A 27,613-nucleotide genomic window follows, 5' to 3' on the forward strand; every position below is an offset into this window, starting at 1 on the left:
CTTTTCTGTCACTGCAGATTGAAAGTGTCTTAGATTTTAGATTACTGGTCTGACCAGGCAATTTGAAGATGTCGTAGATAATAGATATTTTCAACTATTTCCCATCAAATTATAGTTTAAACAATTCATCCTGTAAATGGAATTTAAAAAACAGTGAGAGTATGCGATGATGAAAACCATTAGTTACAGTCCCGCGTCGTTTAAGTTCATTCTGCTTGGAAGCCTAAATTCCCCTGCTGCCTCAAAAAACTGCACTAAGGTTGATTAATTAGCTGAAAGTCATCAAAACGTAAAATTAGTGGAGTTAAATCAACTAAACTTAAGAAAATGAGACAATCAACTAGTCACATAGACAGTGATTACAGATTTGCTTTCCTTTTATATGTTCTACGTTTAAAATGTTTCTTTTCATTAAATATTAAGAACTGAAAGCCTTAAATGTGGATGTCATTTTTGACCAGAGTCAGCACAAAGATAATCCCTGATCTTCTCTAGGTTACAGTGAGATACATTTAAGGTATAATACTGACTTTTGCTATGGAATTAATTTAACAAAGACACAACACATTTCTACCAAATGTGTTTTCTCAAGCTACAGTAAAGAGGAATCTCTGGGTAGTTCGACCTCCCTATGCATGCTGGGATATCTGCTTATAGCTTTATTTCTTATAAACTTCATTTAATGATTGAGTGAACTCTCATCTGTTCATTCGTTCAACTCATCATTTTAAGTTGGGTATAGTTTGAAAACAGACAGATGTTTCAAGCTCAATCAACTAAAAATTAGTAAAACCTTTATATTTATATCAAGTAACTAAAAAAGAAGTCTTTAAAATAGCTTATTTCACAGTGCATGTATTCCCATAATAAGTGTTTTAGCCTTTTATTGTGGCATCATCATTTAGTTAAAAATGGAGAAGAATGAAAAAAATGAACCACCGGTAAGTATATCTGCTTCTAGTTGTGATTAATACGGTCTTCAATTGACAGGAGTGTTATTCCCCCCTCCCCAGTGGTGACTTTATATTGAAAGGTCCTCCTGGATGCTGCTGCTGTGCATTGTGGGTAACTTGACGGCTCACTCGGCGGACGTCCCATTGACAGACTTCACATGCACAGACTGGAGGAGATCCGGGAGCGCAGCACCTGAACAGGAGCGGCCGACAGCAGCACACACCCATCGGCTTCAGGTGGAGGGGAAGAACCGCTGGAAGGACGCAGGAGAAAGACTCATAAATAAGATCTGAGGTGAGCAGGACTGCAGCAGCGTTTAGGAGCGGCTGAGGGCTTGTTGTAGTGTTATCTGACTGTGTGTGAGTTACCGTATGGCAGGGCGGTGTAGGCAAATGAGGTTAACTGCCAAAAGAGAGCAAGCTCCAACTTCAGAAAATGAACTTTATTTTTGTGGCGCTTCAGGCTGATTTGTGCGCGAATAACTGGATAAAGTGTCAACAAGTGGAATAAAGTCCTCTCACTCAAACATGTGCTCTAGGCCTGGTGTCAGCATCTGCTCGCTGGTCAAACACTGTATTCTGATGCGTTTGCTTTGATGCAGATGACTTGTTTTCCTCCACACACCACTTTCTAGCTACTTTCGTGCACGTGTGTAGGCGCATGCGCGGAAACTGGTGTTTTTGCTGAGTGTGTGCAGCGGCCCAGTCCCTCTTTTTATGATCTCGGAGAGGGGCATAATGCTGAGCTGGTCTCTGGAGACACATCAGCAGCCAGCCAGGGAGGAGCAGGGACTGTGAAAGGAGGGGGTGAATGGATGGTTCAGCCTCCTTATGATGCACAGAGATGGAGGAAGGAGAGAGTGTGAAGTGGGGGGAGGTGAGATATGGATGGAGGATGGCAGGCAGGGATGCATAGATGGATTAATATGAGAGCGTAAAGGAAGATAAATGGGAGCGGGAGTGTGTTTGTGTGTGCATTTAAGTGGGAGTGTCAGCGGGTGGATGGATGACCAGCAGGGTGATGGATGGATTACACAGGGAGGGGAGGAGAATCTATTGCCCCCCCTCAGCCCACCACTCAGTGTCTACTGATCCTATAAGTTTTTAACGCAAGCTCATGTGAGGAATGGACGGAGGGGGCAGCGGGTGACCGATTGAGGGGGGAAACAGTGGAGGGAGCACACACCGGCTGTGATTCATAGTGCAGTGATGAGCGCTAAGAGGGATGAGAGGGGAAGGTGGACCATTTTTAAAATAACCCTTCCATTTACCAACATCAACATCTGCTCGGCTATTAGCGTGGATGAATTTCAGACCTGTGAGTGTTAAGCTGAATTCTCAAACAGCTCAGATTCCTCACTCTGACTTCTGACCACCTAAGGACCTTCCTCCCACATTTCTGTCCCTCCCTCTAAGTGTAACTGGTATCAGGCACCGAGGCCGATGGTGGACTCAAACCAAACTTGTTACCAACACAGATGTTTTATCAGCAGAGCAGGCGTTCACGTCTGTTGCTGCCTGCAAACACTGTAGATGATAAGCTGGCAAAGGAGTAACCTTGGATTCTGTAGTTTCAGTGTGTTCACCGTATTTTTGAATCAGCAAGACTGCATTCACTTTCCTTCACACTGATGTCTGATGGACTTTTTCTTAATTGAATTTTATTGGCAACTGTCAGTAGAGTGAAGAAATCCGGTGCTGGACATCTGCATCAGCTTGCTCCACCACAGACGCAGTATTTTTTGCTTTTCCATAGTCATCATTATACAGTATAAAGTCACCGCTGGCTGCAGGCCCCTTACCACGGTGTTTGATTTAGTTTTTCTTAAATGCATTTATTATGCCATGTGTAATGTAGCATTTAGCCAAGTAGAAACCAGCAGGTACAATAATTCTTCATCTTGCATGCATTCACATACCTGCTTGCCCAGTGCAAGCCGATGAACCTGCAGCAACATTTGTACTTATGTCTTGTTTCTGCACGTTCTGTACAACTGCAGCTGGAGTCTGCAGCTGTTAAAATGTTGCAACTGTGGTTTTTTTGGGGTTTGTTATTTTGGAGAGCTGCAACTATCAATCATGTCCCTTAACCCTCGTGTTGTCCTGCGGGTCAAAATTGATCCGTTTTAAAGTTTAAAAATGTGGAATAAAACACATTTTCAACATTTTTGGGAAATCGTTGAACTTTTTTTTGTTGGAAAAAAAGAAATGTTAAAAAATGCTTCTTAAGAACATTCACATTTGTTTGTGAATGTACTTAAAGAAGATATTTGAAGTTTTACTGATATATATATATATATATATATATATATATATATATATATATATATATATATATATATATATAAAAATAATCATTTTAGATATTTTTCAGATTTTTTAAAGATTTTTACTCATTTTTTGAAAATATTTACAAGAATTTTCTTGCTAAATTTGGGGGATTTTTTTTAAAATAAAACTTTTAAGCACTTGTCTTACTAATAAATGCAAGAATGCTAGTGGATGCTTTTCAGTAAATGGATTTCAAATTGGACCAATCGCTTCTCTCCTTTTGATAGATGGCTTTAGCCAAAGATCCAGGGGTGGTCCAGGAGCAGAGAGACGCCGCCGACCAAAACTTCGATTACATGTTCAAGCTGCTGATTATCGGCAACAGCAGCGTGGGAAAGACCTCCTTCCTGTTCCGCTACGCAGATGACTCATTCACTTCAGCGTTTGTCAGCACAGTGGGCATCGACTTCAAAGTGAAAACCATCTACAGGAATGAAAAGAGGGTCAAACTGCAGATCTGGGTGAGATGAGGAAAAGCACTGAAACATTCATCAGTGAAATAAGCTGAATCATCTACAGACAGAAGGAAGATTAAAGTCTCTATGCAGCAGATTCAACAGGACGGTCACATAATTCTGCACACATTTGCATCTTACTGCTACATTCACATTTAGACTCACTGAGATAAGTTTCTTGTTTATTCATCTGTTAAGCAGAGATTCTCTGCTACATACTCTCCCAACGGCCACTAGTAAGAAATGTGTTTTCAATATAAGGTTCTGAAGAGAGTATGAGAAAGAAAACGCCTCTAAGCTCTGTTTCTTCTAATATCCTTTGCTGCATTCTTGTTTTCTTTGTTTTCTTACCTCTTTACCTGCTGTTTGACCTCGATGAACAGGCTTTAGTCTCTTGGGGCACAAAGATATCTCGCACTCTGTTATAACCCTGCTTTATTTGAGAATCCTCATTGGAGTGCAACCACATTTACCCAAACATTTTGTTGCTCTTTTAGCTAATGAAAAAGTCCCATTTTCTTGCTAGTATCACCACATATGAGTAGTTCTTCTCTGCAACAAGAAAAGAAAGAAAGACTGATAAGGCCATGAACACACTGCACATTTTGGTGACTTGTAGGACGATGTTTGTCGATTTCAGAAGCGCATAGCTAAAAGGTAGCAGACAGATTTACATCATTTGGACCAGATTTAATTGTAATTCCCCAAGCTCACTAAAGCTTAGAATACCGAGTACTAAAAGCTAATATCTGGTGTTTAACACTCTGATTAGGATTTTCTTAATGAGGAGCTACCAGTGGAGGTGATTTGTGTTTAACTGGCAGAATTTCCTTATTTCACCCTCATTTTGTTTATATTCTTAGAGTCCCTCTCCAGCCGTTGATAAAACCCCTAAAAAGTAATCTCTGTGCACCAGAATTACATATTTTAGAAGTGTTTTTCAAAGTATAGCTCTACATCATTGCCTGTCCCTGCCTCTTTCTCCACTCGTTCCTCTGCTGCTCACTGCAGCTCGAGCACACCAGCTCACTTACAACCCTGCTAAATCACTGCACAATGGCACGTTGTACTATTAAAGTATTTCAGCCATTTATGTTCTAATTCTGTTGAAGAGTGATACAGAAAACCTCACTCTGCAAGTCTACAGGATTGGCTCCTTTGGTTTGTTACGTCAGAAACTCTGCAAGTCTGAATCTGTGTTTTTCAGACTGTCATCTGCACGCTGCGGTTCCAACACAGAAATGTGTGACCGTGGCGGTGACAGCTTGTTTTGCTCATGATATGTCTTCCAGCACATAAACAACACATTGGGTGTAATTTGTCTCTGTGTGTCTTTAGCGGTTAGCCTCGGGGCAGCTGCATTGAACCAAAGCCATTTATCTGCAAACTTTTACTAGCCATGCGGGTCATTTGAAATGGTTAACCAAACAAATGTATTTACAACAAAGGTGTTAATATTTGCAGGCTTTCACTGCTTATTTCACTCTGTCTTTGCTCCTGAAAAATACAGGGTCTAGTTAGCCTGCAGAAAGAGCTGTGACACTCACATCACTGCAGCCTGAAAAGCTCCCAATAATTTCTGGTAGAACGCTCAGGAAGCTTTTTCATTCCCCTTACTAGATTAAAAATTTACTGTACAGGGAGGGCAGGTTTGACAGACAATATATCAACAAAATTGAGTATAAAACGCTGGAGTCTCTTTAATGTCAGAGCTGTAATTTACTTGAGGTAATTAACGGCATTTACCTGCGGTTGAGGGGGTTTCAAAATACGTCTCTCACCAAAAAAGCACAAGAGCAGAGTGAATGGAGCTTTTCAAAGCAATGTTACACAACATAGACTGTTTATCCACATCTGCTTCTTTGGTTTACTCTCTTACATACTGCTGCCTGTTATGGATGGAAACTAATTTCTCACACTGTGGAGTTAATGACAGCTGATGTTTAACATTGTCCCCAGACGGCGGGGTTCATGAAAGATGCATGGCTTTGGGCTGCCGGAGCTGAATGTGCTTACTGCGCAGACTGACACCCAGGACAGATCTATTACTGAATGTTAGTGGAAGGCGAGGACTCACCCACAGTACTCCTGTTAGATGAAAGTAATACATCTTTTTTCATGCCGTCTCCGCTCTGCTTTACAGAGACACAGCTGCGTACTTTTACACAAGGAAGGTGCCAAGTGAAATGATGTAACTGTAGTATAAAAGATAACCATATTAAAATCCTGCAAAAATAACCATAAAATATTTTTACGGATGCTTTAACAAGCAAGCAGCATTTTAATGTCCCAGCTGGCTGACATGGAGTTAATTTTATATTCAGTGTGCACGTACAGTACAGTGATTGTGAAAATGGTGTGCTGCTGTTGCGCAAGGCAACGCATCGCTTCGGCGTTTGGGTTATTGGCTGCTGAGCAACTTGAATCGGTTTCATGGGAGCATTAAAACAAGCTCAACTCATTTAGTAAAACCAGGAACTAAACTAAAGACAAGTCCTAAATTTCATCTTCAGAATGCATGACACTAATATTGTACATGACAGATACTGGCATTGCAGTTCAGGGGAGACCTTTTGAACCTGTTACACTAACCAGTTAAGTCATAGTTCAGCTTTAGTATATCGACAGCAAGATTTTCACCTCATGATTAAATGTTTTTTTTCCCCAGATTAGACAGCGGCATATAGAAAAAAAGTGGCATCCACAGGACTTTTTTTTGGCCCTTCAGGTACAGCCAAGGGCAGCGTATCCTGCTTTACAGGGTGTGGCAATATCAACATTAGATGGGGGGGATTACTTCTGTTGCAAGGAAGTTAATGATTCACCTTTTCTTTTCTGCCAAGTTAACCATTTGCTTTCTCCTTTCAGTGATGTTAATTTTAAGTCTAATAGTTTTTTAAGCGCTTGGTTTTAATGTTACCTTCTGTTAGATATGTTGAACTTACAACTATTCTTAATTCACATGAGATGTTTGCGGTTTAGAACAACATTGCAGTCAAAGACGTCCCGAAATTCACCCAGGAACTGTGTTTTTCAGGACACAGCGGGGCAGGAGCGCTACAGGACCATCACCACAGCCTACTACAGAGGAGCCATGGGGTTCCTGCTCATGTATGATATCACAAGCCAGGAGTCGTTCTGCGCTGTTCAGGACTGGTAGGCGCATCTGTAAATGCAGCACCGTATTAACAAACCACCTGCAGTGTTTGTTATCTGGCAGGTGAAGGTGTTTGTAAAGGAGTGTGTCGTCCTCTGAAATTGATTTCCTGGTGTGTTTGACCTGGAAGCACCAAACACAACTTGAAAAAACTGTGCTATCGTAGCTGTAGCAAAATAGGAAAATAGAATGTATTTATAGAGACGGTAAATTTTTTTTTTTTTAGGAAAAAGTACATGTCCAGTCATTGTGAAATATTGGCTGTACTACAAGTATAAAGATAAAATAAACTGTAAAATAACAGCATTATTGCTAACTAAAGCAGAACTTACAAATATAAAAGTAGCAGTATTTTTCTAAATCTGTGCTGTTACGAATTAAAGAGTTGTGTTATCACCAAACTGTATTTAAAGCATCAAAAATGAAACTTCTTGTTGAACAGAAGTGTTAGTGTACACACTGGATGCATTAACAACTAAGCATTTTAATGTCACACCAAGTTGACATTGTGCAAATTTTCACTACTTCTTCCACTTTAGGATTGTTTGTATTAATGCATCATATTTTGGATGTTCATCACATTTTGTATGTATAATACAGAGTATTTGTTGTCAGAATAGTGGGTTAGTTGAGAGATTTACTGATATATTGAGTACAAGTGCTCTAAAACTGTACAATTAACGAGTAAATGCTTGATTAGCAGCACACAGTAATATACCATCACTGTCTTTAAACAAAGCAAAAGTATTGGCAATATGCTCTTTCACTGTTGGAAATATATATACAGCAACATAAGAACTTTTGTTTTAGTGTTGTAAAGAAACAGAGAATCTTTGTAGGTCGTACAGCAGAACTGTTGTGAAAATGTGTTGTTGTTTCCCAGGGCGACCCAAATCAAGACTTACTCATGGGACAACGCTCAGGTGGTGCTGGTGGGCAACAAGCTGGACCTGGAGGAGGACAGGCAGGTCCCGACTGCAGATGCCCAAAAACTGGCCACAGAGCTTGGTCAGTAACCGCGCACACGTGTTCATCACATGATCAACAAGAACACACAAGCCTAGCTTCACTTCATGATCATTCTTGACCTTTCTCTCTCTCCGCTCTCTCCTCAGGCTTCCAGTTCTTCGAGGCCAGCGCCAAAGACAACATCAACGTGAAGCAGGTCTTTGACAAACTGGTCGACGTCATCTGTGAGAAGATGAACAAGACCGTCAATGGAGATGTCAGTCCAGCAACCAATCCGAAGGGAGATAGCCTTAAAGACACGCCCAACAAAAGTCAGGGCGGTTGTGCATGCTGATGGATGATAATGGAAAAGAAGGTTTCTTAGTGAACACACACATGCACACACTCATACAGATTACCTGAATAGCCAAAAATCTGTCTTATGTCACTGAAACACTGTCATGAGTGCTTGGCTGCTTTTTAAAATTGTTTTCACTCACTTTTTCTCACCTCGGTGGCATTTGGAGTACTTTCTCATCACCTGAGATGCCAAAGAGCTGCACTGAGCAGCTGTGCCCTGTCTGCTACCTTTATACTGTGTAGTGACTGAACAGTACCTGTTGCAGGTGAGGATGTGAATGGAAGGCAAGAGCCACATGAGCAGGGATTCACTCTGATTTACTTGTGTCATGCTACCCCCTTGTGGGTGTTTCATGAAAATGCATCACTGTGACTCAACTTCCTCCATGCCTATCCCTTGAATGAACCCCATGTAACCCCGCTGAGGAGGCAGACTAGTTAAGTGTTCAGTGCAAAGTCAAACATACCTGGACGTTGAGGTCACACCTGAAGGTGCTGTGCCATTCCTGGTGTATGTATGTCATTCACTATTAGAGACTTCCTCATTCCCATTTAATTTATTTGTCTTTTTCTTGTATATTTAATGATTAATGTTACTTCAATAATTCCTTTGCCAGATTCATTGTGTCCCTCTAAAAATTGAGAATAAAAGATTTGAATCTATACATCACGTCTGTTGGTCTTCATTGGTATCAAGTAATTCCATGTTACTTTCCCACATGAAACACTTTTGGATAACATCCATCCATCCATTCTCTAAACACCACTTTATCCTCACTAGGGTCGCAGGGGGTGCGAGAGCCTATCCCAGCTGACTCGGGCGAAGGCAGGGGACACCCTGGACAGGTCGCCAGTCTGTCTGAGGGCTACATATACAGACAAACACTCACATTCACACCAACGGACAATTTAGAATAATCATTTAACCTCAGCATATTTTTGGACTGTGGGAGGAAGCCGGAGTACCCGGAGAAAACCCACGCATGCACAGGGAGAACATGCAAACTCCATGCAGAAAGATCCCAGACACAGGCCGGGATTTGAACCGGGGATCTTCTTGCTGCAAGGCGAGAGTGCTAACCACTACTGCACTGTGCAGCCCACTGTTGGATAACAGGCAAAGTTAATAATAAAAGTTCCGCCCAAGTTCCCATGCAGTGTTTATGCCAGTAATTAATCACTGCAGCAATAAATCAGGACAATCATAAAATTTATCTGCAGTGTGTTGTCCCATTTATTAGAATCACTAAACATTCATCAGGTTTGTGTTCATGTTGACCAAGGTTAAATTATTTAATAACTTATTTAACCTTGGACTGGCTGCTCTTTATGAAATGGTGTTTTTTTTCTCCCAAACTTAAAAAACAAATTTAAGGATCAATATTTTAGTTTGACCATAAATTGATTGGAAAGTTTGGGATCATAAAAGTTTCCATTTTTGGATGGACTTTGGTCACATGGAAAAAGTTACACATCGTAATAATGAAGTCAGTGACGTGTGGGGCATGAACTTCTACTCCTGTATCTGTGTGTGTCAAACCTGTGGGAAGATAAAAGGGCAGCAGAAAGCCTCGTTGAGCAGACACTCCTGACTGACCAGACCTTAGCGGACGCACGGACGTCACTGCAGTTACAGGTATGATCTTCATGCTTTCTCTCACTTATTTACATTTTTTACTTCAAATACCCAACTAGAACCCTCAACTATTCATGTGTTAGTCTTTATCTAAACGCACATAAATACAACTTGATCCAGTGCGGTTTTACCAGACAGAATTGTTCATGAAGTCTTCATCAAATTACTGTAAAATAAAAATTAGGAACAAAGAGAGGTGTGCAACTCGTATTTGCCTCGTTCTTGAAAGTTTATTCCAAATTCAGGAATTTACTTACATAATGTCCATTCCTCAATAATATCTGAGTATTATCATTTTGTGTATTTAATATTTTGTACATATTTGTCTTCACCAAAATAGATTCATTTGTAACCCTGTATTGTAGCTGCCAGCAGACTAAATAAGCCAAGTATTGTCCAACTCTGTTTTCAATAACTGTATATTAAAAAATAAATAAAAAATCTTTGACTTGGCTCCTTCAGCTGCTATATTAAGAGTAAAAAAAAAAAAAAAGCTGATGTAGAAACTGTGAAATTGTCTTTTGCTTTTTTCTTTACAAGTTGCATTAAATGCTGCTATTAGACCTGTTTTGCTATGATCTACTTTTAATTTAATCAGATACAATGCAATTTGATAAATTTTTTTTATCCCCGAAGCAAGGTCCAATATTCAGATGAACAACAGGTGATTTTTGCTTATGTCATAGGAGCTTTTTATTCCTGTATGGAAACAAGATAACACGTCCCACTGTGTAATTCAAGCTGCAATAAGGAAGTAAATTGCATCAATAAATATTAAACTGAGCTCATCCCTCTGATACTGAGAACAGAAAGTTGTGTGTTCTTTTGGGACAAGAGTAAGTTTAGGTGTGCACTTGTTTTATGGTTCTTCTGTGCTATTTGCAGTGGAAACCAATAAAATGATAAAATAATCACAAAACAACTGGAGGAGATCTGAATAATGGGAACAAAGTGTTAAAAACATCTTAATGGCACCTTTTAAGCTCGTATTTCTTACATTTTCTAGCATACAGCAAGTTAAGTAGTAAATTATCAATGCAAATGACAATGTTTGAAGGAACTCTTTTTTTCTCTGCTGATGTAGATAAGAGCTATTATTCTGATAAGAGACTGTAGAACCACACGATAAAAAAAGATGAGTTTTCCCCTTTGTACCAGATGGAGACTCACATGTGAGTTAGATAAACCATGATTCAGATGAATGCTTAAGATTCCTACCAAAAAAAATAACTTGCAGGAAAAACTGTTTTAAAAAGCAAGTCTGGATGAACAAACTAGTTGTGTGATGCTTCAACTGAAACTGTGTATCATGTGTTGAGCGATACCATATTTAAAGATTAGGACCCCTTCTCTTTCCCTGCCAGTAACTGTGGTTAATGTGTAACCAAAGCAAATGCTGATTGACCCATGTTGCTGCTCGCTTGTGTTGTCAGTGGTACCAATGATTTTCCGGTCAGTTATACAATACACTGTTAGTTTTCAGCTCAACTAACCAACTTTTTTCTTCTCTTTTCTTCAGCAGAGTAAAAAAGCAAAACAGACAAGATGTGTTGCTCCGGCTTTCTCAAAATTATGATGTTTATCTTCAATGGCGCCATCTTTGTAAGTTGTACATCTGAGTCAATGAGAAAACAAACCACATATTACAGACAGTGATGCATCAAAGAGGGAAAACTATCTCCTTTGTAGATTATTCTGCTTTACAGGTGTATTTCCTATATTTAGTAAGTGGATGCCTAAAAGGAAGAGCTTTGGGTGATATGCTCATTTGCTTTGTTGGCATGAGTTAGATGAGAAGAACGTACTACTCTTATACACACGTGGACAAAATTGTTGGTACCCCTCAGTTAAAGAAGGAAAAACCCACAATTCTCACTGAAATCACTTGAAACTCACAAAAGTAACAATAAATAAAAATTTATTGAAAATTAAATAATCAAAAACAGCCATCACTTTTGAATTGTTGATTAACATAATTATTTAAAAAAACAAACTAATGAAACAGGCCTGGACAAAAATGATGGTACCTCTATAAAAGATTGAAAACTATTTGACCAGAGTGACATGATTAACTCAGGTGTGTCATTTAATTGACATCACAGGTGTTTCCAAACTCATAATCAGTCAGTCTGCCAATTTAAAGGGAGACAAGTAGTCACCCTGCTGTTTGGTGAAAAGGTGTGTACCACACTGAACATGGACAACAGAAAGCGAAGGAGAGAATTGTCCCAGGACATCCGAAAAAAAATTATAGACAGACATCTTAAAGGTAAAGGCTATAAGACCGTCTCTAAACAGTTTGAAGTTCCTGTGACAACAGTGGCTCATATTATTCAGAAGTTCAAGACCCACGGGACAGTAGCCAACCTCCCTGGACGTGGCCGCAAGAGGAAAATTGATGACAAATTGAAGAGACGGATCGTTGGAATTGTATCCAAAGAGCCCAGAGCAACCTCCAAAGAAATTAAAGGTGAACTCCAAGGCCAAGGTACATCAGTGTCAGATCGCACCATTCGTCGTTGTTTGAGCCAAAGTGGACTTCATGGGAGACGACCAAGGAGGACACCACTGCTGAAAAAAAGTCATAAAAAAGCCAGACTGGAATTTGCAAAAATGCATGTTGACAAGCCACAAAGCTTCTGGGAGAATGTCCTTTGGACAGATGAGACCAAACTGGAGCTTTTTGGTCAGGCACATCAACTCTATGTTCATAGACTCAAAAACCAAGCATACGAAGAAAAGAACACTGTCCCTACGGTGAAACATGGAGGAGGCTCAGTAATGTTTTGGGGCTGCTTTGCTGCATCTGGCACAGGGTGTCTTGAAAGTGTGCAAGGTACGATGAAATCTGAACACTATCAAGGCATTCTGGAGAGAAATGTGCTGCCGAGTGTCAGAAAGCTTGGTCTCAGTCGCAGGTCATGGGTCTTCCAACAGGACAACCATCCAAAACACACAGCCAAAAACACCCAAGAATGGCTGAGAGAAAAGCGTTGGACTATTCTAAAGTGGCCTTCTATGAGCCCAGATCTGAATCCCATTGAACATATGTGGAAGGAGCTGAAACATGCCATTTGGAGAAGACACCCATCAAACCTGAGACAACTGGAGCTGTTTGCTCATGAGGAGTGGGCCAAAATACCTGTTGACAGCTGCAGAACGCTCATTGACAAATACAGAAATCGTTTAATTGCAGTGATTGCCTCAAAAGGTTGTGCAACAAAATATTAAGTTATGGGTACCATCATTTTTGTCCAGCCCTATTTCATTAGTTTGTTTTTTTAAATAATTATGTTAATCAACAATTCAAAAGTGATGGCTGATTTTGATTATTTAATTTTCAATAAATTTTTATTTATTGTTACTTTTGTGAGTTTCAAGTGATTTCAGTGAGAATTGTGGGTTTTTCCTTCTTTAACTGAGGGGTACCAACAATTTTGTCCACGTGTGTACACCAATGATCCGCAACATTAAAACCACCTGCCTCATTATGTGTCTGGCACCAACACATTGTCAGTGATGTGATGCCCACCATCTCATCTTGAATGTTCACAAACTAAAGAGATGGTCTTAGACCCAAGATCAGTGGGGGACTACTGTCCTGTTGTCATACATGGCTCACCCATTGAGCAGGTCATTCATATAACTATCTCAGAGTTCACTTAGACAGCTCTCTTAGTTGGAACATCCATATGGAAAGCATGTGTTCCCATTTACAGCAGAGATTGTACTTCCTGTTGAGAGTGTATGGTGTGAACAAAAGCATCATGTTCTTATTTTATCAGGCAGTACTAGAGAGCTTGGTCCAATATCAGCCTGGTATGGCCACCTTACTGTAAAGTTGAAAACCAAACTGGCTTGTTTGATGCACACAGCCGTGAAGATGATGGGAATGACTACCAATCCTTACAGTCCATTCATGAACAAACTGTACTCAAGCAAGCCCAGAGGATAGTGACTGAGCCGTCACATGTCCTTTACTCAGAATACGAGCTGCTGCCCGCGGGCTGACGATATAGAGTCCGCAACTGCAAACTCAACCGTTTTAAGAATTCATTTGGTCCAACCTCCATCAAATTCCTGAACAATGCTGCTTGAGGCCGAAGTTCATGCAATCATTTTTTTATGGTGTTTTTACTGTGGTGATTTTTTATATGGTGTATGTATGAGATATGTGCAATACTGTTATGTAATTGTTGTTGAGATATCATTTAGGGCACAGTTGATTGCTGAGTCCAAGACAAATTGTAGGGGAAAGTGTATTGTATTGTGTTGTATCGTGAAGATCAATGTTATTTACTTCATCTGTTAGTGGTTTTATTGTTGTGGCTGATTGGTGTACAGGTGATTGAGTATAAAGCTGGAGCACAGAGATGTTTAGCTTAGCATACAGACTGTAAACTTGGGGAAACTTTTCGCCTGGCTCTGTCCAAAGGTAATAAAATCTACCTGGTACCACCTTTAAAACTAACAAACCTTTTCTAACTTCACGAAAGCATCACACTCGCAATGACAACACGACACCAGGAAGTCACACAGCTTTTGTCACAATGTCACATCTAAGTTAGCTTTTGTTCTTCAGGCTTAGTCTTTTCTTGATGTCTCTGAAAAAGCTGAGGAATGTTCCTGAGGTTTACTTTCCATATTCAAAAACAAACTGACATCCACTATAGCAACTACAATGAGAACTTGACAATTTCACAAACTAAACTACAGCTCCATTAGTACCAGCGAAGGATCCTAAGTCTTTATCTCTGATCACAGGACTAGCACGGGTACATATCAACTTTTTTTCTCCTTGCAACTCCTTTCATTTATTCCTGCTTTGTCTGCATTCTGCCCATGTATCTGATCATTAATGCCACATCCTGACATTATCTCTCTGCTTTTTCCTTTCCTTCCTCACCCACCATACAGGTGGCAGGTGGAGCCATTCTGGGTGTGGGAGTGTGGTTTCAGGTGGACAGCAGTTCTGTGCTGGGTTTCACGGAGGAAGTGAGAGATGCTTCCGCTGAGATAGCCCAGCTGATCAACGTCAGCTACCTGCTCATCGCTGTGGGCGCTGTGCTTCTGATCATTGGCTTCCTGGGCTGTTGTGGAGCAGTTATGAAGAACAGGTGTATGCTGCTGACGGTGAGCAACATGGGGTCAAAGCTGAAGAGAACAAAAAATGGAGTGAAGGATTATTATTGGTACAACTGGAGAGAAGAGGGAACTGTGTGTCAGTTGGTGGAATGTTTGGCGTTTATTTCACCACTAAAGTGTGTGAGAGAGACTTTATATTTGAGCAGATATTAGGTTTGTTCCCTGCAGTGTTTACAGTGTTCTGCTAACTTTACATCTCCCTAAATGAATGTTTCTCCCTTCCTGTTTGGTGATTATATGTAATCAATACACTGCTACCTCTCAAATCTTTCACAGTGAGAGCTATGCAGTCTAACTGACCATTTTCTCCCCCTTCAGTTCTTCATCATTGTACTGATTATCTTCATCGTTCAAGTTGCAGGAGCCATTGTGCTGTTTGTCTTCACGGATGTGGTAAGTGACAGCGAAAAAAAGCAAAAACAGGTTCTTCAATGCAACAAAAGTCTCTGGTCAGATTCAGAAACTTTTGAAAAGCTGAAGGACTTTCTCCAAAAAGTTCAAAGTATGATGATGTGATGCCGTCTATTTCTCCTCCTCAGGCTGAAGAGCCTCTTGGAGATCTGGAGCAAGAAGTTAGGGAGAATATTGAGAACAGATATGGAATTGAGGACAGTAGCGTGACCCATTTCTGGGACACGACTATGGAGGGGGTACTGTATTTACACATCTTTATGATCACAGAAAATTATTTGATCCAATTATTCAGGGAAACTTTGAGCATTCAGTTTTTGGATTTAATGCTCTGTGGTTTTCTTCTAGCTGCAATGCTGTGGATTCAACAACTACACAGATTTTGATGGCTCCCCCTTTCATAATAACTCCAGAGGTCTTTATCCACCTCAGTGCTGCAATTCAAATGTGACTGTTTGCAGTTCAAGCGAAGCACAATCATCGGTATGAGACCAACTTACTTTTGACTTAACTTGGTGCATGTCAACAAAACCAGTAACATAATATTATTTTCTGTCCTCATCTAAAGTCTATTGTCTTTCTTGCAGAACATTAGTGGCTGCTTTATCATGCTGGTGAAGCTGATCGAGGACAACGCATTGATCATTGCAGCTGTGGCAATAGGAATCGCTGCTATTGAGGTACAGTGTCAAACAACCTGGTTCTTTGTATTTTCTCAGCCGTAAGAGTAGAAGAGTTCTGTGCGCTTTGGTCACACAGTTACTGGGTTATACACACGTGGACAAAATTGTTGGTACCCCTCAGTTAAAGAAGGAAAAACCCACAATTCTCACTGAAATCACTTGAAACTCACAAAAGTAACAATAAATAAAATTTATTGAAAATTAAATAATCAAAAACAGCCATTACTTTTGAATTGTTGATTAACATAATTATTTAAAAAAACAAACTAATGAAACAGGCCTGGACAAAAATGATGGTACCTCTATAAAAGATTGAAAACTATTTGACCAGAGTGACATGATTAACTCAGGTGTGTCATTTAATTGACATCACAGGTGTTTCCAAACTCATAATCAGTCAGTCTGCCAATTTAAAGGGAGACAAGTAGTCACCCTGCTGTTTGGTGAAAAGGTGTGTACCACACTGAACATGGACAACAGAAAGCGAAGGAGAGAATTGTCCCAGGACATCCGAAAAAAAAATTATAGACAAACATCTTAAAGGTAAAGGCTATAAGACCATCTCTAAACAGCTTGAAGTTCCTGTGACAACAGTGGCTCATATTATTCAGAAGTTCAAGACCCACGGGACAGTAGCCAACCTCCCTGGACGTGGCCGCAAGAGGAAAATTGATGACAAATTGAAGAGACGGATCGTTGGAATTGTATCCAAAGAGCCCAGAGCAACCTCCAAAGAAATTAAAGGTGAACTCCAAGGCCAAGGTACATCAGTGTCAGATCGCACCATTCGTCGTTGTTTGAGCCAAAGTGGACTTCATGGGAGATGACCAAGGAGGACGCCACTGCTGAAAAAAACTCATAAAAAAGCCAGACTGGAATTTGCAAAAATGCATGTTGACAAGCCACAAAGCTTCTGGGAGAATGTCCTTTGGACAGATGAGACCAAACTGGAGCTTTTTGGTAAGGCACATCAACTCTATGTTCATAGACTCAAAAACCAAGCATACGAAGAAAAGAACACTGTCCCTACGGTGAAACATGGAGGAGGCTCAGTAATGTTTTGGGGCTGCTTTGCTGCATCTGGCACAGGGTGTCTTGAAAGTGTGCAAGGTACGATGAAATCTGAAGACTATCAAGGCATTCTGGAGAGAAATGTGCTGCCTAGTGTCAGAAAGCTTGGTCTCAGTTGCAGGTCATGGGTCTTCCAACAGGACAACGATCCAAAACACACAGCCAAAAACACCCAAGAATGGCTGAGAGAAAAGCGTTGGACTATTCTAAAGTGGCCTGCTATGAGCCCAGATCTGAATCCCATTGAACATATGTGGAAGGAGCTGAAACATGCCATTTGGAGAAGACACCCATCAAACCTGAGACAACTGGAGCTGTCTGCTCATGAGGAGTGGGCCAAAATACCTGTTGACGGCTGCAGAACGCTCATTGACAAATACAGAAATCGTTTAATTGCAGTGATTGCCTCAAAAGGTTGTGCAACAAAATATTAAGTTATGGGTACCATCATTTTTGTCCAGCCCTATTTCATTAGTTTGTTTTTTTAAATAATTATGTTAATCAACAATTCAAAAGTGATGGCTGATTTTGATTATTTAATTTTCAATAAATTTTTATTTATTGTTACTTTTGTGAGTTTCAAGTGATTTCAGTGAGAATTGTGGGTTTTTCCTTCTTTAACTGAGGGGTACCAACAATTTTGTCCACGTGTCTATCTGTCAGTCTGTTATATTTCTACTGTCACCTTCTAGATGTTCATATACAGTGCCCTCCATAATTACTGGCACCCCTGGTTAAGATGTGTTAAAATTTAATTTTTATTGCAGAAGCAAACTCTCACACTGAAAATTGTTGAAAAATGTATAGGAGAAGCTTAGGTGCTGTTTTGTTGGCAAAAGGGGGTTGCACAAAATATTAATACCAGGGTTGCTAATAATTGTGGCACATATGATTTGATGTAAAATAATTATTTCTTGATGTGTGATTTCCCCCCCCCCCGCTGAATAAATGCACTTGAATGAAAGTTTGGATTTAACTCTTTTTTTCATTGTGGACCTATATTATTTAGAAAAAAAAATGAATTTATTAGAAGCTAAAGAACACCTCTTAAGGAGTGCCAATAATTATGGAGGGCGCTGTATTTTTTGCATTAACATAATATGTTTATCATTGATCATTATTACTTTCAATAAGAGCACAAATATCTCATCATGTTTGGATATTTTGACATACCGCTGATGTTAAAAAACATAACGCATAATCACACTCTACAGATAAATACATAGAGCAATCTCCACAATATAGTACAAGTAGTATTAGGACTAATAATAATATTGGCTATTTTAGAAAACATTATTCAAAGTTTTACAGCTGTGAAGCAAAGTATTAAATTCTAAATTAGATTCTGAGTTTAGCATGTTATGTAAGGTTAAAGCAAAAAGGATTGCGGATTCTGATTGATCAGTTTTATAAAAAAAAAACATTGATTTTAATCAAAAAAAGCCCTACTTTGTAGTCTTGTCATTGTAATTGCATAGCAATTTGTCCTATTACCGCAAAAAACAACAGGAATAATAGGATGTGGGATTTCATCATCAAATAAACTGTACATTTAACCTCTTATTGAGCTGTTTTTCCAAATTTATGCACCGAATAAACATAAAAACGGTTAATTTATGACTGAGCACATGGCTTTTTGTCTGATATTTGTAATACTGCAGGACATTTTCTACAGAGTTTTAGAGCTCGTTCAGTTTGTGAGCTGTATCACCGCCCCAATCCCTGCGTTTAGATGCAAAGCTAATTAACTCTTGTCTTGTCTTTACAGATTGCTGCCATGGTGGTTTCAATGATTCTCTACAAAAAGGCTGGAAAAAAGGGCCGTTTGGCATGATCTAGCAATTTTGTAATTGTTGGAAAAAATTTACAAAGAAGTTTTCTGGATATAAAGTGTTTTATTTAATTCAGAACAGACAGTTTGACAAATAAATGCTCCATGTAGACTGACTTGTAGAGCTTTAAAATCAAAGATGAAGACGTCATTAGTGGATCTGATATGTTCTTCGTTTCATGACTGTACACATTTACTGTATATTACAATTTATTTATGTTGGAAGAATGGCTGTCCTTAGCTGACGTGCTGATGCATTTATCAAGTTACGTGAAATGACGCACTGTGCAGTGAAATCTGGTCACATTTTCCACGTTTGTTATTCCCTTGTCTCTGTAATTATATGATACATTTATTTTTGTATGTTTGATTATATTGAAAAATGCAATATTAAAGTTTTGGAACGTGTAAATTTTACACATTGTCTGTGTTTTTACTTGGTAAATGTAAGCATAAGTTATTTTAGGCAACATGCAAATCTTTATCAAGATTAGAAGGAAAAGTAAATCGAATGACAACGCTTCATTTATGACCCACATAAAACGAGTTGTAGACTGAACGAAGCAGGAATAACTAACCAAACCACCACATGTAAGATCTTAAACTGTGGGTCCAACAGTGCATTTATTGTCAATAGACACCATGATCATTCCAGAAGGAACTAAAAAAAAATATTTCCAGTAATGAATGCATGTTGTAAACAAGCGTGTCACCTTTGAAGGGGAACTTTGTTTTTTTTCAACCTGGGGTCTGTTTTCATATGTCTTTTCATACATGTGAGTGATGGAGAAATGAATTTTCGACATAGCTCCAGTATTTAGCCAGGCAGGCAGCTTAGTTGGATTCAACACAATTTCACCCGTTCCCATCGTTTGCTGGTTTGTTTTTGTAAATAACTTTCTTAATGCTGCACTGAGTTGCGGTCTGCCTGTTTATTTGAGCTTTGTTTTTGTGTCTGACTTAATGTACTGTCGGGCCATTTGCCTAGTTTCGAATTGTTTGACAATTTGACCATTTTCTTTTCCTTTTCTTTGACGTCATTTATTTATCAGTGTCAGACCTGCTACACATAATTAGAACTTGTAGATAACAGTAGTCAACATTGTGGAAACATCCCCCTGCTAACTCGGTGGCGTTTGGAGCACTTTCTCATCATTTCAATGTGACCTGAGATGCCAAAGAGCTGCACTGAGCAGCTGTGCCCTGTCTGCTACCTTTATACTGTGTAGTGACTGAACAGTACCTGTTGCAGGTGAGGATGTGAATGGAAGGCAAGAGCCACATGAGCAGGGATTCACTCTGATTTACTTGTGTCATGCTACCCCCTTGTGGGTGTTTCATGAAAATGCATCACTGTGACTCAACTTCCTCCATGCCTATCCCTTGAATGAACCCCATGTAACCCCGCTGAGGAGGCAGACTAGTTAAGTGTTCAGTGCAAAGTCAAACATACCTGGACGTTGAGGTCACACCTGAAGGTGCTGTGCAATTCCTGGTGTATGTACGTCATTCACTATTCGGGACTTCCTCATTCCCATTTAATTTATTTGACTTTCTTGAATATTTAATGATTAATGTTACTTCAATATTTCCTTTGCCAGATTCATTGTGTCCTTCTAAAAATTGAGAATAAAAGATTTGAATCTATACATCACGTCTGTTGATCTTCATTGGTATCGAGTAATTTCATGTTACTTTCTCACATGAAACACTTTTAGATAACAGGCAAAGTTAATAATAAAAGTTCAGCATAAGTTCCCATGCAGTGTTTATGCCAGTAGTTAATCACTGCAGCAATAAATCAGGACAATCATGAAATTTATCTGCAGTGTGTTGTCCCATTTATTAGAATAACAAAACATTCATCAGGTTTGTGTTCATGTTCAATAACGTTAAATTATTTAATACCTTGGACTGGCTGCTTTTTATGAAATGGTGCTTTATTTTTCAAACTTAAAAAACAAACTTAAGGATCAATATTTTAGTTTGACTGTAAATTGCATGGAAAGTTTTGGATCATAAAAGTTTGGATTAACTGTGGTCACATGGAAAAAGTTTTTCAGTGCAGTAATGAAGTCAGTGACGTGTGGGGCATGAACTTCTACTCCTGTATCTATGTGTGTCAAACCTGTGGGAAGATAAAAGGGCAGCAGAAAGCCTCGTTGAGCAGACACTCCTGACTGACCAGACCTTAGCGGACGTCACTGCGGTTACAGGTTACAGGTATGATCTTCATGCTTTCTCTCACTTATTTACATTTTTTACTTCAAATACCCAACTAGAACCCTCAACTATTCATGTGTTAGTCTTTATCTAAACTCACATAAATACAACTTGATCCAGTGCGGTTTTACCAGACAGAATTGTTCATGAAGTCTTCATCAAATTACTGTAAAATAAAAATTAGGAACAAAGAGAGGTGTGCAACTCGTATTTGCCTCGTTCTTGAAAGTTTATTCCAAATTCAGGAATTTACTTACATAATGTCCATTCCTCAATAATATCTGAGTATTATCATTTTGTGTATTTACTATTTTGTACATATTTGTCTTCACCAAAATAGATTCATTTGTAACCCTGTATTGTAGCTGCCAGCAGACTAAATAAGTCAAGTATTGTCCAACTCTGTTTTCAATAACTGTATATTAAAAAATAAATAAAAAATCTTTGACTTGGCTCCTTCAGCTGCTATATTAAGAGTAAAAGAAAAACAAAAGCTGAGAGAGAAACTGTAAAATTGTCTTTTGCTTTTTTCTTTACAAGTTGCATTAAATGCTGCTATTTGATCTGTTTTGCTATGATCTACTTTGAATTTAATCAGATGAACAGCATGTGACTTTGCTGGCGTCATAGGAGCTTTTTATTACCATATAGAAACAAGATAGCATGTCCCACTACGTAGCTAAAGCTGCAATAAGGAAGTAAACTGTGTCAAATATTAAACTGAGCTCATTCCTCTGACACTGAGGACAGAAAGTTTTGTGTTCTTTTGGGACAAGGTTAAGTTAACAAATTAAATTGTTTTATGGTTCTTCTGTGCTATTTGCAGTGGAAACCAATAAAGTGATAAAACAATCACAAAACCACTGGAGGAGATCTGAATGACGGGAACAAAGTGTTAAAAACATCTTAATGGCACCTTTTAAGCTTGTATTTCTTACATTTTCTAGCATACAGCAAGTTCAGTAGTAAATTATCAGTGCTAATGAACTCTTTTTTTTCTCTGCTGATGTAGATAAGAGCTATTATTCTGATAAGAGACTGTAGAACCACACGATAAAAAAAGATCAAAATGTTTTTCCGTTTTTACAATGACAAATACAGCAGCAGGAACAACTGAGTTTTCCCTTTTGTACCAGATGGAGACTCATGTGTGAATTAGATAAACCAACAAACATATCGCATGATTCAAATGAATGCTTGAGGCGCCAACAAAATAACTTGCAGGAAAAGTAGTTTTAAAAAGTAAACCTAGTTGTGTGATGCTTCAGCTGAAACTGTGTATCATGTGTTGAGCGATACCATATTTAAAGATTAGGACCCCTTCTCTTTCCCTGCCAGTAACTGTGGTTAATGTGTAACCAAAGCAAATGCTGATTGACCCATGTTGCTGCTCGTTTGTGTTGTCAGTGGTACCAATGATTTTTCTGGTCAGTTATACAATACACTGTTAGTTTTCAGCTCAACTAACCAACTTTTTTCTTCTCTTTTCTTCAGCAGAGTAAAAAAGCAAAACAGCCAAGATGTGTTGCTCCGGCTTTCTCAAAATTATGATGTTTATCTTCAATGGCGCCATCTTTGTAAGTTGTACATCTGAGTCAATGAGAAAACAAACCACATATTACAGACAGTGATGCATCAAAGAGGGAAAACTATCTCCTTTGTAGATTATTCTGCTTTACAGGTGTATTTCCTATATTTAGTAAGTGGATGCCTAAAAGGAAGAGCTTTGGGTGATATGCTCATTTGCTTTGTTGGCATGAGTTAGATGAGAAGAACATACTACCCTTATACACCAATGATCCGCAACATTAAAACCACCTGCCTCATTATGTGTCTGGCACCAACACATTGGCAGTGGATCCTTTGGGTCCTGGAGGTTGATGGGTTGGGCCTCTCTGGACTGGGCTTGTTCTGTGGGTGCTTGATCAGATTGGGATTTGATGAGTTTTGAAGCCAGCTCAACACCATGGGCTCTTGGTTGTGTTCCTTGAGCTGTTGATGATTGTTTTTTGTAGTTTAGTGTTTTTCTGGATCCTCAGTAACATCTTTTAAAGGGCAGCACCCAAGATTTCCCAACCGAACACTACGTTGTATCATGATGATCAACATTATTTACTTCATCTGTTAGTGGTTTTATTGTTTTATGGCTGATTGGTGTACAGGTCATTGAGTATAAAGCTGGAGCACAGAGATGTTTAGCTTAGCATACAGACTGTAAACTTGGGGAAACTGTTCGCCTGGCTCTGTCCAAAGGTAATAAAATCTACCTGGTACCACCTTTAAAGCTAACAAACCGTATCTAACTTCACTAAAGCATCACACTCGCAATGACAACACAACACCAGGAAGTCACACAGCTATTGTCACAATGTCACATCTCAGTTGGCTTTTGTTCTTCAGGCTTAGTCTTTTCTTGATGTCGCTGAAAAAGCTGAGGAATGTTCCTGAGGTTTACTTTCCATATTCTAAAACAAACATCCACTATAGCAACTACAATGAGAACTTGACAATTTCTCAAACTAAACTACAGCTCCCATTTGTACCAGCGAAGGAGTATGATTTCTTGTATTATTGGTTTAATATTGATTTAGAAAATGTACCAACTCTTCTCCAAATTAATTTTTCCATTTTTTCCCCTAAAAACTTCTAAACAGCATTCAGTCCTCTTAGCCTTCTTCTTATTACAGACATAACCCTTCACATTTAACTTGTTAAAGTGCAGAAAATTGCATTTACCAAGGTTGCTAAAAAAGCAGAAATAGTGAACATAAAAAGCTCATGTAATGAAACACAGCACACTGTGCCAAGGCTGCTTTACAAATGTTAGTGGGATTTTGAATGGTAGAAAGTGAGTGGTATCGATCTTCTCAGCTAACACTTGAAGACAAGAGAAGGTGAGAAACTGAATGAATGTATTTCTCAAAATGTTCCAACTCTTCTTTTAACAAAAGAGATTTTACTTAATGCAAGTCACGTTTTCTAACAATAGAATAAACAGCATCTATCCTAAGTCTTTATCTCTGATCACAGGACTAGCACAGGTACAGATCAACTTTTTTTCTCCTTGCAACTCCTTTCATTTATTCCTGCTTTGTCTGCATTCTGCCCATGTATCTGATCATTAATGCCACATCCTGACATTATCTCTCTGCTTTTTCCTTTCCTTCCTCACCCACCATACAGTTGGCAGGTGCAGCCATTCTGGGTGTGGGAGTGTGGTTTCAGGTGGACAGCAATTCTCTGCTGGGATTCCTGGATGACATAGAAGGTGCTCCGCCTGAGTTATCCCAGCTAGCCAACGTCAGCTACCTGCTCATCGCTGTGGGCGCTGTGCTTCTGATCATTGGCTTCCTGGGCTGTTGTGGAGCAGTTATGGAGAACAGGTGTATGCTGCTGACGGTGAGCAACATGGGGTCAAAGCTGAAGAGAACAAAAAATGGAGTGAAGGATTATTATTGGTACAACTGGAGAGAAGAGGGAACTGTGTGTCAATTGGTGGAATGTTTGGCGTTTATTTCACCACTAAAGTGTGTGAGAAAGACTTTATATTTGAGCAGATATTAGGTTTGTTCCCTGCAGTGTTTACAGTATTCTGCTAACTTTACATCTCCCTAAATGAATGTGTCTCCCTTCCTGTTTGGTGATTATATGTAATCAATACACTGCTACCTCTCAAATCTTTCACAGTGAGACCTATGCAGTCTAACTGACCATTTTCTCCCCCTTCAGTTCTTCATCATTGTGCTGATTATCTTCATCGCTGAAGTTGCAGGAGCCATTGTGCTGTTTGTCTTCACGGATGTGGTAAGTGACAGCGAAAAAAAGCAAAAACAGGTTCTTCAATGCAACAAAAGTCTCTGGTCAGATTCAGAAACCTTTGAAAAGCTGAAGGACTTTCTCCAAAAAGTTCAAAGTATGACGTCTATTTCTCCTCCTCAGGCTGAAGGGCTTCTTGGAGATCTGGAGGATGAAGTTAAGAGGAGTATTCAGGCCAATTATGGAAATGAGGACAGTAGTGTGACCACTTTCTGGAACACAACTATGGATGAGGTACTGTATTTACACATCTTTATGATCACAGAAAATGATTTGATCCAATTATTCAGGGAAAAAATAGTGTCACCTTGAGCACACACTTCAGTTTTTGGGTTTAACACTGTGCTTTTCTTCTAGCTTAAATGCTGTGGATTCCGCAACTACACAGATTTTGATGACTCCCCTTTTAATAACCGTGCAGAGCTTTATCCACCTCAGTGCTGCAATTCAACAATCACTGAGGGTGGCTGCGATTTACGCGCAGCACAATCATCGGTATGAGACCAACTTACTTTTGACTTAACTTGGTGCATGTCAACAAAACCAGTAACATAATATTCTTTTCTGTCCTCATCTAAAGTCTGTTGTTTTTCCTGCAGGACATTGATGGCTGCTTTGACAAGCTGGTGAAGCTGATCGAGGACAACGCATTGGTCATTGCAGCTGTGGCAATAGGAATTGCTGCTCTTGAGGTACAGTGTCAAACAACCTGGTTCTTTGTATTTTCTCAGCCGTAAGAGTAGAAGAATTCTGTACACTTTGGTCACACAGTTACTGGGTTATATCTGTCAGTCTGTTATATTTCTACTGTCACCTTCTTGATGCTCATACATTATTTGCATTAACATATATGTTTATAGTTGATCATTATTACTTTCAATAAGAGTACAAATATCATGTTTGGATATTCTGACATGCCACTGATGTTAAAACATAACACATAATCACACTCTACAGATAAATACATAGAGCAATCTCCATAATGTAGTACAAGTAGGAGTAGAACTCATAATAATATCGACTATTTTAGGAAACAGTGAGTTTAGCATGTTATGTAAGGTTAAAACAAAAGATTGACGATTCTGATTTGTTAGTTTTATTTAAAAAAAAGATTTTTTTTTCAAAAAACAACTACTTTGTCGTCTTGTCATTGTAATTGTACAACAATTTGTCCTATTACCACAAAAACAACGGGAATAATAGGATGTGGGATTTTATCATCAAATAAACTGTACATTTAACCTCTTATTGAGCTGTTTTTCCAAATTTATGCACCAAATAAACATAAAAATGGTTCATTTATGACTGAGCACATGGCTTTTTGTCTGATATTTGTAATACTGCAGGACATTTTCTACAGAGTTTTAGAGCTCGTTCAGTTTGTGAGCTGTATCACCGCCCCAATCCCTGCGTTTAGATGCAAAGCTAATTAACTCTTGTCTTTACAGATTGCTGCCATGGTGGTTTCAATGATTCTCTACAAAAAGGCTGGAAAATAGTGATGTTTCCAATTTGGGATGTTGTAGCAACTTTGTAATTGTTAGAGACATTTTGCAAAGCAGTTTGATAGATAGAAAATGTTTTTTTTAATTCAGAACAAACAGTTTGACAAATAATTATTTAATGCTCCATGTAGACTGGCTTGTAGAGCTTTAAAATCAAAGATGAAGACGTCATTAGTGGATCTGATATGTTCTTAGTTTCCTGACTGTACACATTTACTGTATATTACAATTTATTTATGTTGGAAGAATGGCTGTCCTCAGCTGACGTGCTGATGCATTTATCAAGTAATGTGAAATGACGCACTGTGCAGTGAAATCTGGTCACATTTTCCACGTTTGTTATTCCCTTGTCTCTGTAATAATATGATACATTTATTTTTGTATGTTTGATTATATTGAAAAATGCAATATTAAAGTCTTGGAACGTGTAAATTTTACACATTGACTGTGTTTTTACTTGGTAAATGTAAGCATAATTTATTTTAGGCAACATGCAAATCTTTATCAAGATTAGAAGGAAAAGTAAATGACAGCGCTTCATTTATGACCCACATAAAACGAGTTGTAGACTGAACGAAGCAGGAATAACTAACCAAACCACCACATGTAAGATTTTAAACTGTGGGTCCAACAGTGCATTTATTGTCAATAGACACCATGATCATTCCAGAAGGAACTAAAAAAAAAATATTTCCAGTAATGAATGCATGTTGTAAACAAGCGTGACACCTCTAAAGAAACAGATGAATCATATCATAAAGCTTCTATAATCAAGATTATATGAACAACAGAAAAAATACTACATATATGTAAAAGTTGTGGCTTGCAGAGCTGAGGCCACAAGTCAAATCTGTAGAATGTTTGAGCTATTTCAGCTCTTCGTATGTTCTTTAGATGCTGGCCTTCAATTTTAATGTTTTACAAATTATTTCATTTCATATTTCATTCCCATAATGTTCTTCTTAAAGGCAGAATAAAGACTTTTCTCTAAAAAAAAAATGTACCTAAAAGGTTGAATGTTACATTGATAACTTAATTCCTTTACTATCATGGAGCATTTTAGGAATGTTTTATGAAAGAATGTTGTA

The 27,613-nt window shown here is 38.8% G+C and overlaps 2 protein-coding genes across 8 annotated transcripts; both read left to right on the forward strand.

The window, feature by feature from the left end:
* Positions 1 to 1,065: 1,065 nt before the first annotated feature.
* rab3da (RAB3D, member RAS oncogene family, a) lies at positions 1,066 to 8,867 on the forward strand. The gene is made up of 5 exons (XM_022193848.2): positions 1,066 to 1,248; positions 3,512 to 3,745; positions 6,777 to 6,895; positions 7,780 to 7,904; positions 8,012 to 8,867. Exons 2-5 carry the CDS (start codon positions 3,512 to 3,514, stop codon positions 8,197 to 8,199), a joined length of 666 nt encoding a protein of 221 aa, XP_022049540.1. The 5' UTR covers positions 1,066 to 1,248; the 3' UTR covers positions 8,200 to 8,867.
* Positions 8,868 to 9,780: 913 nt separating this feature from the next.
* On the forward strand, positions 9,781 to 26,962 carry tspan34a (tetraspanin 34a). Of its 7 annotated transcripts, none has more exons than XM_051945805.1 (8): positions 9,781 to 9,840; positions 22,702 to 22,781; positions 24,388 to 24,603; positions 24,934 to 25,008; positions 25,144 to 25,254; positions 25,378 to 25,515; positions 25,620 to 25,712; positions 26,469 to 26,962. In XM_051945805.1, the coding sequence occupies exons 2-8, from the start codon at positions 22,725 to 22,727 to the stop codon at positions 26,517 to 26,519; spliced, it is 741 nt and encodes a 246-aa protein (XP_051801765.1). In that variant the 5' UTR covers positions 9,781 to 9,840; positions 22,702 to 22,724; the 3' UTR covers positions 26,520 to 26,962. The 7 variants fall into 7 exon arrangements, with proteins under 7 accessions (XP_051801765.1, XP_051801766.1, XP_051801764.1 ...); XM_051945806.1 differs by having other exon boundaries at positions 9,797 to 9,840; positions 22,699 to 22,781; XM_051945808.1 differs by lacking the exon at positions 9,781 to 9,840 and adding an exon at positions 21,167 to 21,204.
* The last annotated feature ends 651 nt before the right edge of the window (positions 26,963 to 27,613 follow it).

The sequence above is a fragment of the Acanthochromis polyacanthus genome, chromosome 3 (genome assembly GCF_021347895.1).
Source record: "Acanthochromis polyacanthus isolate Apoly-LR-REF ecotype Palm Island chromosome 3, KAUST_Apoly_ChrSc, whole genome shotgun sequence".
NCBI classification, from domain to species: Eukaryota; Metazoa; Chordata; class Actinopteri; family Pomacentridae; genus Acanthochromis; species Acanthochromis polyacanthus.